This window comes from Pezoporus occidentalis, unplaced genomic scaffold, assembly GCF_034315485.1.
Source record: "Pezoporus occidentalis ecotype Australia unplaced genomic scaffold, CSIRO_AGI_Poc_V1 ctg167, whole genome shotgun sequence".
Taxonomy (NCBI): Eukaryota; Metazoa; Chordata; class Aves; order Psittaciformes; family Psittacidae; genus Pezoporus; species Pezoporus occidentalis.
Window position 1 is genome coordinate 44,289 of NW_026913499.1, and position 14,245 is coordinate 58,533.

At 37.5% G+C, this 14,245-nt stretch overlaps 1 protein-coding gene across 1 annotated transcript in view; it reads right to left on the reverse strand.

Moving 5' to 3' along the window:
- ASPM (assembly factor for spindle microtubules) overlaps positions 1-14,078 on the reverse strand; it is a 29,743-nt gene extending 15,665 nt beyond the window's left edge. Inside the window, exons 1-16 of the mRNA XM_062613420.1 lie at positions 13,703-14,078; positions 11,482-11,625; positions 9,779-11,120; positions 7,584-7,685; positions 6,682-6,828; positions 5,622-5,867; positions 5,399-5,466; positions 4,706-4,847; positions 4,497-4,627; positions 3,620-3,795; positions 3,388-3,533; positions 2,968-3,053; positions 1,428-1,646; positions 650-866; positions 418-563; positions 187-315 (exon numbers count right to left, since the gene is read on the reverse strand). Coding sequence (XP_062469404.1) covers positions 187-315; positions 418-563; positions 650-866; positions 1,428-1,646; positions 2,968-3,053; positions 3,388-3,533; positions 3,620-3,795; positions 4,497-4,627; positions 4,706-4,847; positions 5,399-5,466; positions 5,622-5,867; positions 6,682-6,828; positions 7,584-7,685; positions 9,779-11,120; positions 11,482-11,625; positions 13,703-14,011 — 3,750 coding nt within the window. The 5' untranslated portion in view covers positions 14,012-14,078. The remainder of the gene's footprint in view (positions 1-186; positions 316-417; positions 564-649; positions 867-1,427; positions 1,647-2,967; positions 3,054-3,387; positions 3,534-3,619; positions 3,796-4,496; positions 4,628-4,705; positions 4,848-5,398; positions 5,467-5,621; positions 5,868-6,681; positions 6,829-7,583; positions 7,686-9,778; positions 11,121-11,481; positions 11,626-13,702) is intronic.
- Between the last annotated feature and the right edge of the window lie 167 nt (positions 14,079-14,245).

Here is a 14,245-nt window from a genome sequence, read left to right on the forward strand (position 1 = left end):
TAAAAAAAGCGCGTTTCAGTAGATTACGCTAGAAAGGCCATATTCTTTGATAATAAAAATGGTACTCATGAATTTAAATGCCAATAGTATTCTAATAAACTTGCATCCTCCAAACAGTAAATTCATATTCTTTATTTAGCATTTCTCAAAGCAGAAGATGTGCAATATTGCACAGGCAAACAGTACCTGAGAAAGTTTCAGTTCCTTTTTCAGCCTGTAATTCCTCCAAGCAGACTGAATTAATCGTGCAGCTCGAATTTCTTGACGAAGTTCTAGAAGCCGCGAGCACAGAAATGACAGGTAGGTAATAACAACCTGTATAAACACAGAATACAGAAAGTTAGGGGCTATACAGAAGAGGAGGACACATTCACAAGAAAGCAGAACATATCTACATCAACTCTAAAGGCATTTTACCTTCTCATCAGGAATTGTATTTGACATGTCTGAATGATGAATCATTGATGGTATTCCACCTAGGTCAGATACTGCAGCATTGATCAGCTGGAAGTTTTTCCTTTCATTGTCCAAGAGTTCCTTGTACAGGACTGAGGCAGTTACAGCTGTGCAAAGAGAAAACATTTGTGAAACCAAACTGTGTATAAAAGAAACAGGCTTAAAATGAACTTCTATACATCAAAAAACTCACTTTGGTCAAACATTCCTTCTATAACACTTAGAGAGGTATCAGAGTCTGAAGAGGATGACGGAGGAGAATTTAGTCCCACTGTACGAGTTCTTGAACATTCTACTGTTTGGGTTGTACGTTGGCACACAGCTTCCAAAGGCACATAACATGGATGATAATGATGAATCAAATGACATAATACTCTACCATCTGAGAAACACACTGTGAAATTTTCCACCTGTTAAATAAAATACAGTAAGGTACAAGTTCCTTGAATTTTTGTTACTCTTTAGGGAGAGGAAATCCCCTTATGCCAAACATTAATTCTCACAGTTTAATTTTCACAGTTCCTATAAATGGTGAAAGTTTTAAGCACAAATATTTTCGGATGAATGCTCATTAAACAACAACAAAACCCAAAACAAAGAACCACCCCTGCCTCCAACCCCCCCCCCCCCCCCAAAAAAAATAGCAAACACCAAACCCTCACCCCAAAACAAAAACAACTCAGCATATTCCAGAAAAAAAAAGTTGAATTTTTAAAAGGCACTTTTATGCATAATACTAACTGGAAGGGGAGATCCTTTTGCTCAAACTTGATTAAAAAGAAAGCTGCAGCTAAAACGCATAATGATGGTTATTTCAAACCAGATTAAAATGTCGAGAAGAGTATTTAAGACTAATTATCATTGGATGCTACTATATATTTGATAGTTGGAAAAATTCTGCTCTATAAAGAATAACTCATTCTTAAGACAGCAAAGGATGCATTTGCCAAAAAATGCATAAAACTATTTACCTTGATATTGTAAAATCCACAAACAGCATTAACCCATGCCATCAGCAGCTTTACATTTTCACTGTACTTCTGAGGTGAAAAATTACTACTATTATCTTCTTGTACTCTACAAGAATTTGGAGAAGTCTTGAGAGCACTCAATTGTGTTTTCTTCTTGTGTGTGTTCCTTAAAAACTCAATTTCTTCTTTTAAATGTACTACATTAAGAAATACATCCACCTATTAGGAAGAAGAAAAAAAAAAAGATTTTATATCACCAACAGTCCAACACATTATGCATTACTGCAGCTGGATACAGAGGCTTTAAATACGGCATTTTAAAGAGAGCCTACTCTCACTACTTGGTGGTACCTGCCACTCTGAATCAGTAGTCTATAACTGGGACTTGACAGCATAGATGGCAGAGTCCGCTACCAACTGCTTTAAATTAAAGAACCTAAACCCACATTTTCACTATCTTGTGTAAAACAGTTATTATAGTTGGGGAAAACAGGGAAATTCCCTGAAACCTGTGTAATTTCACCATCTTTTCAGAGGGAAAAAAAGAGTTTCAGAGTCTCATTTGCATTTCTACTGAGTCCATGTACGGCCACTCATCATTCATGGGATTCCAAGAGGACTTGAACTGATGTGATGATGTGAGATTTGGAGAACCAGTAGCATTTCCACAGGGCTTGGATAAAGCCACTGCTCACTGAAATTTTTTCTTCAATCAAAAGGAATGGAACTGTGACATGTGCATCAGGAGAACCAACTGAATGAAGGCAACTTCTCAATACTATAACAATGGCTAAGAAGATAGTTACATTTGATTTTTATTATGTTCTTCTGCCTGACAGCTCTGTGGCTATAGTCTTTGAAATTCTCGCTATAGATATAGCTAACTGTACTTATATTCCCAACTACTTAGTGGTCAATTTCCACCTCAACTGGTAAATTATTTTACCTTTCATACTTTAAGCTCCTTCCTACATATTTTCAAAAGACTACTGAACTCAAGTTAACACTTAAAACAGTCTCAAGAAACTATTTTGCTTCCTCTACTATTTTTTTTCCCCACTGGCTTTGAAATACCATTGCAGTAATGCCCAAGAAATTTTCATTCTTGGTTCAAGAATGTTTCTTCAAATCGACTGTTTCAGACAAATGAAAAGAAACTAGAAGAACTATAGCTTCAGAGCTTATTTTATAATTGCCTATCAGTGCAACTCCAAAGCAGCCTAATCATTTTACTCGTATTTAGCATTTTGAGACCAATGTTATTTTACTTTTCACTATCAATTCTGTTGTCACACAGCATAAACTAAAAGTTTTCCAAAAACTTGTATGAATGTATATAAGAAAAAGCACAGTGAAAATGTTACTGAATCTGTATTTTTAGGCCACAGTTAGTTGATTTAGGTAAAGTTTGCATGGCACTTCAAAACGGATCATTTCAGTCTGAACTTAAATTTCAGAGTCCTTTACTGACAACAAATATTCCTGAAAATTTGTTTGTTTGTTACAAGGAAAAACACCAGTCTAAGTAACTGAATAGTACCTGGAAGGCAAAAACAATTTTCCACAAGAGCGCCAACGTTCGTTCTCTGTGTCTATCCACAATATCCCTGGAGCCAATTGAAGCACCTATTAAATAAAACAGGGAATTAAAGTGTGCACTACTCCAATGCATTTAAAGTAACCCTGCTTTCTAGGCCTTACCACTTTCATCTTTCAAGTGAATTCCTTGCTCTTTTAGCACATTAAGAACAATGTCAACATTGCATGGAGGCATCAGAGCTTGGTCGGGCTGGGGGGCGAGTTATCGGTCGGCTGGTGGTGAGATGATGTATTCTCTTCCCTTGTTATTTCCTTTATCATTATTATCACTGGTGGACTAGTGATTTGTGTTATACCAGTTACTAAACTCTCAGTTGTTTTGATTACCTGACTGAGTTTAAACCACGACAGTAGGCCTTACCACTTTCATCTTTCAAGTGAATTCCTTGCTCTTTTAGCACATTAAGAACAATGTCAACATTATGCATCTTCTGTAGACGACTTATTGCAGGAACTCTCAGTTGTTTTGAAAGATCCCAGTTTTTGGTGAGAAGTTCCATTGTTCTCCTAAAAAGGATTTCACAGTTTAATGATCTTATTAAGTATCTTATAAAAGAAAATAAATACTTCAAAGTAATTCTGTATCAACGTACACAAGACGAATGCCACATTGTAAGTCCACAGCCAGATTCGTTACAGCAAAATCAAATTCATCAAGTGGAGTTTGAATATGTCTGACGGGTAGTCCTAAGAAACCAAGATGGCGGGAAAGGTCACCTTCACCACTCAGGAAATCCCGAGAAAATGCAAGCAGAAGGTCTTTGCTAGCCTAAAAGAAATTGAAAAAAAAAAATTAAAAGGGAAAATAATCTTAACACTACAATATTCATCAAGCAGAACACAATTTTCATCCCTTGTCTCTCAAATTGGACTTGATGTTTCCTTGGCTAATACTTAAAATGATAAATTATTTTGTTTTAATTTATTTTGAGCTAGTTCATACAGCTTTAACTTTCATCATACCAGGTTACCATGTCATTGAAAACATCACCAAATTCAGGAATACGTTTTTCTCAGTCTGCTTGTCAATATATTACAAACCCAAGAAAAGTGATTTTATTCGAACATATTTGTTAATCAAAACCTTTGTAGAACAGATGTTGCGTAGTCTTCTTATAACAACAAAGTAACAGAAAAAAAAAACCAACAGAAAATCCTATCAATTTGACATGCAGTTTAAGATCAGCTGCAGCATGTTAGACTGATATTTGAACATAATGCAGAAGTTTAACCTTAGAGAGGTAAGCCTCATAACACAAGAAAACAAAGTCCTTCCTACAAGACCAACACTTCAATTCTCCTGGAATTTCCTTTACATGACCCTGAGATGGCATATTGAGAAAGCTTGTGCGAATGGATGAACAGACAAGACTTCTTAAAGAAAAGTACACAGATTAAAAAAGAAAAATGAATTCTACATTGAATCTTATGACAATGTTGGAGGGACACAGCAAATCACAGGTCTCTTACCTTGAACTCTGCATCCTTACAAAAGAGGCAAGGATCGTGGTCAATGATTCTTGACTGTTTGGCACAATCCAGAAAGCAAACTAATAGCAGCAATTTTTTTAGTGTGAATTTTGACAAAGCTTCTTCATGACCTAAAAAAGCAGAACCCATTAAGTGACAGTTTAAAAATCAAGTGCTAAAAATAACCTAATTTGGGAAATAGTACTTACCTTCTCTGTAAAGGTGAGGCACAGTGGGATGTCTGTATTCAGCTGCAATGTCAGGGTTCCAAAGCAAGCGATTAAGGATAAATATTGCTAAACCCATAACATCACTATTACTCTCCAAAGCTATCAGTTCTCCATAAACAGTCTAATATGAAAGGAGGGGGGAAAAAATAAAAACCATTAAAAATTACCTCAAATACAGGCAAGGTAGGATTTTTTAAAAAACATCATACATTACTGAAATTCAAAAGTAGTAAATAGTAAATAGTCTCTAAAACACAACCAGTTTTTCAAATCAGTCACTGAAGGACAAAACCAAAGGAAAGTGCAGAAAAAATAGTTTCATTTCAAAACATGTACAATAACCTGCATCTCAGGGATCAAACAGGAACTTCTTTAAGACAGCCACATTTTTCTCCAGTTTAGTAAAGAGTGAAACTGATAGGAATCTTCTTTTGCGTTATTGGCCAGGGAGATAATTTCCATTTTCCTTGAGTAAATACTTTCCTTTTTAATAAGCTAAACACTTTTTAAAAGCAAGTCTGTTGTATTAAAAGAGATGTAAATATGTTATAACTAAATTAAACTTATCTCATTTAGTAAAACAGAAAATACAAAGAAACCCAAAACATCTCCTACTAAAAAAATGCTAGATATCTTTAAAATTTAATTATATCCCATCAATTCTGCACTTACCTCCAGGCCTATGCGCAGCCACAAAGGATTGTAAGATAAAAGCCAGTTAACGACTTTCTGCCTCTCTCCTGAAAGACAGTATTATGTAATATTACCTCCAGCAAGCATTTCATATTATAGCAAAAATTTCTATCAACCAATTTTAGATTAAATCAACTTAGTCTGTAAATACTCTTTACCTATTTACAAGAAAAGAGAGGATGCAAAGTTTTAGTATTCTTACCTACGTCTTTCCAGAGGTGTCTGTCTCTACGAACTAACAAACGTCTACCTTCAATTTCAACTTCCAGCTTCTTAATAGCTTTAACCATTGTTTCAGATGTAAACAAACGGCAAGCATCACGCCGTAACTTATTCAGCTTACGATGAGCCATATAAGCTTTTAAAGATGCTTCGTCTTTTGTTGGTGCTTTAGGCACGCTGGTTTTATGATGGTTCTCTTCCCCCAAGATAAGAGCAGCTGCATTTACTGCTTAAAAAGCACACAAAAAGTATGCATTTATATCTCAAATAAAGGTAGCTTTTCCCACCTTATTTACTTTTTCCTCTCTAAATTCACATTTTCCTAGGTTCTTTCTGACTAATGATTTTATACCTCAGGAAGCTTATCGGCTGTTGTACTAAACATATATTGTCATATATATGTATATTAGTCAAATATTTAATATAACGCTTATTTCATAAACAAGTAGAGCTAGGAATGCAATTTTAAGATCAATTGTACCAGCTTCAACTTTTTAGATTGAAGCTGAAGATTGTTGAAGTACATTACACAGTCATTTTAATAAAGTGACAACTATAATGTTTTTCAACAGGTGGGGATTCGACAATCACACACAGAGGACTGTCACCGCCACATGTTCCAGTGCGTATTTCTTGTTTCAGAACATTCAGGTGTATACTATGCTGTGCTTGGTGTGAGCAAGTGAGAGGAAAATATGACTCTGAAAAGGGTTAGATGGTTATAAAATTCTGATGGGATGGACAGCACTGTGTTCAGTGTAAGAACTGCTTTTGGTTTAGCATATTCCATATTTTCTAGCTTAACTGCACTGAGACACATTAACAAACATTTGGATTATGATTATCACTGTATTAAGTCAAATGCTGAAAAATGAAACACAGGTGATACATAAAAAGTAAAAACCAAAAAGCTCTTACCTTAGAGCTTATTATTACAGAAACTAAAGTGACAAGTTAGTACTACTCATTAATGCTAATAAAGTATGTTATATAATGTTCAAGAACATCAAAAGACAAAGTGAAAACTTTTGTACCCTTACCTTGTGAAGTGTTTGTTTTTACATTGAAATCATCGGGGGTAAGTACAAAATTTAACCACCAGGTGAAACCTCGTTGCTGCTTCTCCTTCCAACGCTCATCATAAAACATGTTTTTAGCAGCAAAAGGCATTGGATGCCTAGGGATGACTTAAAAAAAAAAAAAAAAAGAAAAACCCTCGGCAGTTCTTTAAATGTTTGATAACCAATATACATTTCATTGTGGAAAGGACTGACATTTTACACTCCATTTAGCACTGTAGCACAAAAAAGCAGACTGTTAGAATCGTCAGTAACTTCAGATCAGCCACTGCTAAATAAATTTCAGCCACAAAACATGTATTAAGTTACTAAAGCACTAGAACAAAGACAAGATTTCTATAACCCAGGCCATTAGCTATGCACATCTTGTGGCAAAAAAGAGTTGAGCTGGATTACATCCAGGAAGAACCATTTTATAGATAACTTTTTCTGATCAGATCGAATTAGTATTATTAGATCTGCAAAATTAGCGTTCTTTTGGTAAAAGGTTTTCTCAAGTATTCTGTTGTATTAAAACGTTATCAGGTATCAGAGGCACTTCACTGATAACCAGAGTCAGCTGGGAACATTCTTTGTGTGCATGTTTGTAAAAAAGGTAGCTTTTAAATTTACAAGCAAAACTGGAAGAAAGTAACATGTACCTTCAGCTGGCCAGTGTGTTGCAACCACTTTTCTTATGAGTAGTCAAAATGGAACATGAAAGGCTACATATATTTTTCTACTACATGTTGAGTCATTGTAGGTACAATCTTCTATTTCATCTCAGCTCTAACCAGTTGGTCTTACCAATCACTAGCAGTACAACAATTGCAATGTTCAGTTCAGCGTATACTGTTTTACTAAATGCCAGAAAGCCAGCTTACCTGTTTTCAGTGGTTTCACAAATGTCAGGTGAGACTGAGCCAATCCAGGGATGGGTTTACTAATTCTGTTGGTAGTTCTAGATGCTTTTTGAAGTGAAGAACCTATAAGCATTCACACACAAATATCAACAACCAATATGTCATGAAAGTTAATGTATTAAAGTTTATATAATTTATAAAATACAGAACTAGAGTAATTCCCCATAAACCCATGCAAAATACCCATAATCTCCCATTGATGGAAAAAGTTAAGCAAATCAGTTTGATGACAAATAAAAGGGAAAAATAGTTGAATAAATAAGCGCTATTGCATTTCAGATTTTCCATACACTAAGGAAATACACCATTTGTAATTGATTATCATATGGCTAGAAACACTAAGGTAATTGGTAAAAACATTCATTAGAATATGTGAAAGTGTATTTGGTAAACATATGGGGTAAAAGGTAAGAATTTTAGGGCTTGACTCACCTCTTCTCACAGCTAGACGGCATACTACATTGATACTCATTTCAGAGCAGCCCAAATTGTGCTAGCTTAAGCATCAAGGCACTAGCTACCAAGTATCATTATGAGTAGGAAGACTTTTACAAGTTGTACCCTCCTGCTTAGTTTCAAGCAGTAGAACACTCACTTCTAGAGAAGTGAAGTAATCATTCCAATCTTTCTTGCACTTCTAATAAATTTTTCATACATATTGGTATTTTTTTAATAAAGCTGGATCTCAAAAGGATTAAATTGCTGATTGGCTTTTCAAAGTTAAATTTTAGTAGTGAAATATGAGTTCTTTTTGTGAAGCCTATAGACAATGTTTGTACAATTAAAAGAATAACAGGTTTTATTTCTCAAGAAAAAAATGCCAATAAGAGCATAACTCAAAGCTGTCATTTCTGTGTTTCACAACTAGGCTTAAGAGACACCAAAGTCATTTTGAGCTCACAGAATACTTCCTTGTCCAGTCCATCTAACCTTACTCTAAGCGATATAGAAATATACAAACTCTAATAGAAATGACCTGTTAGGTAACATAGCTCTTCCTGCTACACACTAGTACTGTTAGCGTGTAACACTTAGTGAGTTCTTGTTTTATGCAGACTTATCTTAGAAAGCCTGATGTAAAGGGCATTACTGAAAGCCCCAAATAAAATATAGATCACAGAACAGATCATTTGAACTGAAGCAATTAGCTTATGTTATTTTCATTTGAAAGCTATAACAATTTTTTCCTGTTAGGACCTGTGTGAAGATCCTGCAAATTAAATGATTCTTTCAGTTACAAACCCTCATTCTTTTTGCATTCCAGAGCATATTTGGGAATGGAGCATTTAGAAAACCAAAAACACACTGAATACAAGAAATCAACTACCGACCTTCGAGCAACAAAGTATTGGCAAACTGTAAAGACAGAAGGATCTACACAAGTCTGATAAGGTAATTAGAGAGTAAAAAGCAGGCAGAGTGAATGAGACCTGAGAACTACATATTTGAAAACATGTGAATATTTGACTCCATTACTGTTGTCACAACAGTAAGTGTACATATGACAAATCTTGTGCAGTAAGTTTTAGTAAATTTAAATTACAAGAACTCTGCTTGAGAACTCTCAGACATTTTTCATGTTACTGTCATTAGCAAGGTTTAAGAAAGAGTAAATTTTAAGCTAATCACATCACCAAAATTGGCTTTCAAATTTTTAAAATCCAGACAATATCTAACAAACTGAAAAGGCCCAAATTTCAGAGATATGAAAAGGCTCAGGGGAGATGTTATCATCATGTTCCAGTATTCAAAGGGTATCTACAAAGACGACTTAAGACTCCCTTTTTACAAGGAGTCACATGGAAAAGAAAGGGGTAATGGGCACAAGCTACTCCTGGGGAAATTCTGACTGGACACAAGAAGAAAACTTTTCACAATGAGAATAATCAGCCACTGGAATAATCTCCCAGGGAAATGCTGGATTCCCCAGTGTTGGACACCTTTAAGATTCAGCTGGACAGCATGCTGGGCTATCTAGCCAAGGTCATGGTTTGCCTGGGAAGGTTGAACCAGACAACTCTTCAAACCTGGTATTCTATGATTCTACTAGATATGAAATATTCCTGACTGTTGCTAGACAGTTCAAGTTTGCTACAAAAATTCCATAGTCAAAGGCATCTTTCCGAAAAGTGGTAAATGAAAGAAAAACTGCTCACCAGCTTTCTTCCTCTGCCCTACTCTCTCTCGGTTTGCAGGTTTGAAGGCTGATGGTCTTACAGTGGTATGCATTTTATTGTCCACAGTAGACATAAGGGTTTTTTTTCTTTCCACTTCTTCCACATACACTGGAGCTGTAACTTTACTATTTTCTACATACATGTCACTTTTCCTCTTGCGACACAAAGAAGTTGATCCAGTAGGAGATAAATTTACTTTGTCATTGTGACACTTATGTTCAGCTGAAATGGGACCTATGACTGGAAGTTGGTTAAATATTTCTGCTTTTGTATGTACAAGAACATCAGCACATCCCATTATTGCTTTATTAAGGCATTTTTTAGATTTAGGCCAGTGGGTTTCCCTTCTTTTTTCTTCAACATCAGGCTTATTTTTTATGACAGTGGCAGAAAGAACTGGGCGCTTTTTTGGTTGTTCTCTCAAAGAATTGTGAGTCTGAAGTTCCTCTGTAGAAGCAAAACTGCAGTGATTTTCTTTGGGTTTCTCATAATGAAATACCTTTGATTCTACATTATGTATCTTCAAGACTTCATTTAAGTTGTGTTCTGTATGAGCATGCGGTTTTGTTTCTACATCTCCATTTTTTTTCCATTTTGAGGGAGGGAATTTCTTTACAACGTAAGTCTCTGTAGTGGAAGATATTACAGCTGCTTTGAGTATAGGAGTCTTTAATTGCTCATCTGACAAGCTGTCTTTCACAAATTGATCAGGTGACAGAATTGGAATAGGCTGTTCTATTATATCTATATCCACTTGATAACTGTCATTTACAAAAGAATCTGGACTTAAAATCCTCCTTGTACATAGAACAGGCAAGGATGCTGAGTGTTCTGGAGTGCAAACTGATGGGAGCACACGATTAGGAACTACTTCATTGTTTGAAATTGACAGTTGTGCTACTCCAGTAGTACTGCATGCATTTTCAAATTCATTGTGATTAATAACAAATTTCTTGATGTCACAGCTGTCCATTTCAGGCATTAACTCATTATTCACAGGGGCAGCAATATCCAAGAATGTAGTTGATCTTCTCATTGCAAGTGGTGTGCAAGCATTATTATGATGTTCCTCTAGCACTGGTGCAACAGGAGATATAGGCAATTTATTTTCTGAGCCAACAAGTGAATCGTTTCCTGGGGATGTACTATTTTCCACCATGTTCTGATTTTCACATGGCTGAAGTGGGCTTCTAAGTCTGTCCAATTTCTGAGAAACTTGAAAGGTCTTATTAATATTTTTAACTTTAGAAGTACTTTTAACTTTTGTTGAAGCAGATGTTTCTGAAGAGTTTTTCTTTTTTATAGTATCCCAAAGACTCCTCTGAAAAAGAACCACAAATGAAAGTTAATATGCTGACTTTCTAAATACTTTTATGTGTAAAAATGAAGGTTACTAGTGTATTAAAAGTCTAAAACTACTATAAAAAGAATACCTAGTCCAAAACTCATAGCAAATTATTTTCAGGCTTTTTGGGTCATGTTTTAGTTTTATTCTCTAAACTGCAATGCACTAGTATCTACTTTCCAATCCAGATGAAAAATAATTAAGACAATGGGTATTCTTACAGACAGCATCATTTATCAAATTTCAATTCTCCACTGAATTTTTTACTAATAAAATCAGTATTGTGTCAGCTATGTCAAAGTAATGGAATTAAGACACATAATAAACATACACTCACCTTTTTCTTCAGAGGCTGCTCAGCAACACCCAGGAGCACAGCTTGATGTTTTACAATGCCATTAATAACAAAAGTTATCAGTTCTCTGACTTTTCCTTCTTCTAATGGTGTCCATGTTACAGGAACAAAGACTTTTTGTCCTGACTATTGGAGAAAAAGAAACAATTAAATCTAGTACTTAGGTACACTTATGTAAGAAAGATAAAGTAATTGAATCAAATAGGAAGCAGTATAGATAAGTAACATATATTCTGACAACATGGGAAAATAAACAGTTTTTAAATGTCAATTTTTCCCCTGGCATGTAAATTTAAGCAATCTCTATCAAAAATGTTTTCTTAATAAAAGGGCACATACCTCTTAATGAAACTATAAAGGAAAACAAGCAAGAACATATGTAGATACAGTAGAAAGGACAAAATTTTAGTAAAGGTAAGTAGAAGAAATAACTTTTTTGCACATATTAACCATGTAAGCCCTTTAAAGTAATTTTGTGAGAATTATAGCTGGACCAATAATCAGAGGTTATTTTTTAGGACCTTACCTGAACCTAAATACAAGTGTAAATTTCTTTTAGTTAAATAACCTACCAAGATGAGATTTGACACCTAAGTTCATTGAATAAAGATGCAAATAAGCAAGGAAGCTATGGAGCTATGCATGATCTATGTAAAGATTATGTAACCTATGGTTACATGGGGTTTATGTAGGAGTAACCTATGGTGTTCTTATGGTCTCAATATTGACAGACTGTCATGGTTTAAGCCCAGCAGTCAACAAAGTATGCACACACACCAGCCATGGAATGGGGAAGAATACAGGAAAAGGTAAAACCCGCAGGTTGAGGTAAGAACAGCTTAATAACTGAAGTAAAACATAACAACTGTAATAATAGGAAAAAATAGGAGGAAGAATAAAACCCAAGAAACACAAATGATGCACAATACAAGTGCTCATCACCCACCCACTGATGCCCAGCCCACAATGGAGCAGCAATCGCCCCCTCTTGGCCAACTCCTCCCAGTTTTTATACTGGGCATGACGTGCTGTGTGGTATGGAATATCCTTCTGGTTAGTTCATGTCAGGTGTCCTGTCTCTGCTCCCTCTGGGCTTCTTGTGCCCTTCCTCACTGGCAGAGCATGAGAGACTGCAAAGTCCTTGATCAGGGTAAGCACTTCTGAACAACAACCATAACACTGGTGTGTTATGAGCATTATTCTCATGCTAAAGCCAGAACACAGCACTGTACTGGCTACGAAGGAGAACATCAACTCTGACCCTTCAAAACCAAGACATAGACCAAAGAACGGTTGTACCTCAGATAAAAATCAAAAAGAGTTTGAAAACGACCAATCTCTTGGGCATACAAATTAGGAATTCCACTACCTCTGGCAGATGTATTTAATGAAAACATATAAACTAATTCAACATGTGCTTATACAGTACAGCCAGTCCACATTGGTTAGCATTCATTAATTACTATAAGAACTTGTTATTCAAATACTTCACAGCGAGACTCCAGTCTGTTTTTATAAGCACATTGATGCAAAAGATCTCCAGAGAGTTTATCACGAAGGCTCTGGAGAGTTTTTTGTTTAAATTGTCCTTAAAAAAGTCCCAGCATTGACTGCCTTAGCCATGGTTTATATTTCCTCGGCAGCTGTATATTTATTCCTAGATTAAGCCTGCTTTGCTCTCCATTATATTATTACCATGCAGAAGAGTGAATTACTATCTCCTCCACAAGCTCCCTCAGCCTTTATTTCTGAACAAATCGCCTCCGACGTTTTGAAGGAGCACTTTTGAACACCTCTTACTCTTCTGTCTGTTTTTAAAACCACATTCCCGGAGAACATTTATTTTTTCCCCACCACCTTCCTGCCAAAAGGCCCCTCTGTGCCTGTGACAACCCCCCCGGCCAAGGGAGGTCTCACCCCACCACCTAAGGCTCCCCCTTCATTTCCGCTTTCAAGCGAAGGCGAAACAAGCAGCACAGCACGGATGGAGCTCCCAGGGTACCGGCTACCAAACCCACCCCAACCCATCTTACGGTTGGATGCCGCCAGGTGATGCGCGACTCTTCCGGCGGAGGATAACGCTGCAAAGCAGTATCATTCCTCAGGCCTCGGCCTTCCCCACCGCCCAGCAGCGTGCCAGGCCCCCTTGAGTGTCACACAGCCCACAGTCCTCGCTGCCGCAGCCCTGCGCCCCTCCCGGTACCTGCACGAAAAAGCGGTGATGCTCGAGGCTGAAGCCCTTGTCGGAAGCCGGAAAGCGGTCGACGACCACATCGGTGTCCTCTGCGTTGGGGTTGTCGATGCCCAGGAGGCGTGTGCGGGAGGCGCCGACACGCAGGCTGCCGAAGCTGAGGAACGGCGGCCGGGAGAAGTGGCTCAGGACCAGGACAGCGGGGACTTCATCCGCGTCCTCCTCATCACCCCGGATGGCCCAGCGCCGCCGCCGCCGCCTAGGGTTGGTAGCAGCACTCAGCTCCCACACCGCCGCTCCGGAGAAGAAACCCGCTGCCATAGCCGGGGCAGAGCCCCGGAGCGGGGTCTGCTCCCGCTCGTCACACAACCAGCAATCCGCCACAAGACGCTCCGCCACAGCGCCAACCGCCGTACCTCCACCAGCCTGTTCAAACGGGGCGCCCCCGCCAATCCCCGCGCCGGACCGCCCCGCCTTGCCCCGCCCCCTCGCTGCTCCGCCAATGAGCGTCGGGCGTTTTATTTAAACGACCCGACCTCGCAGGAGCTAGGCGCC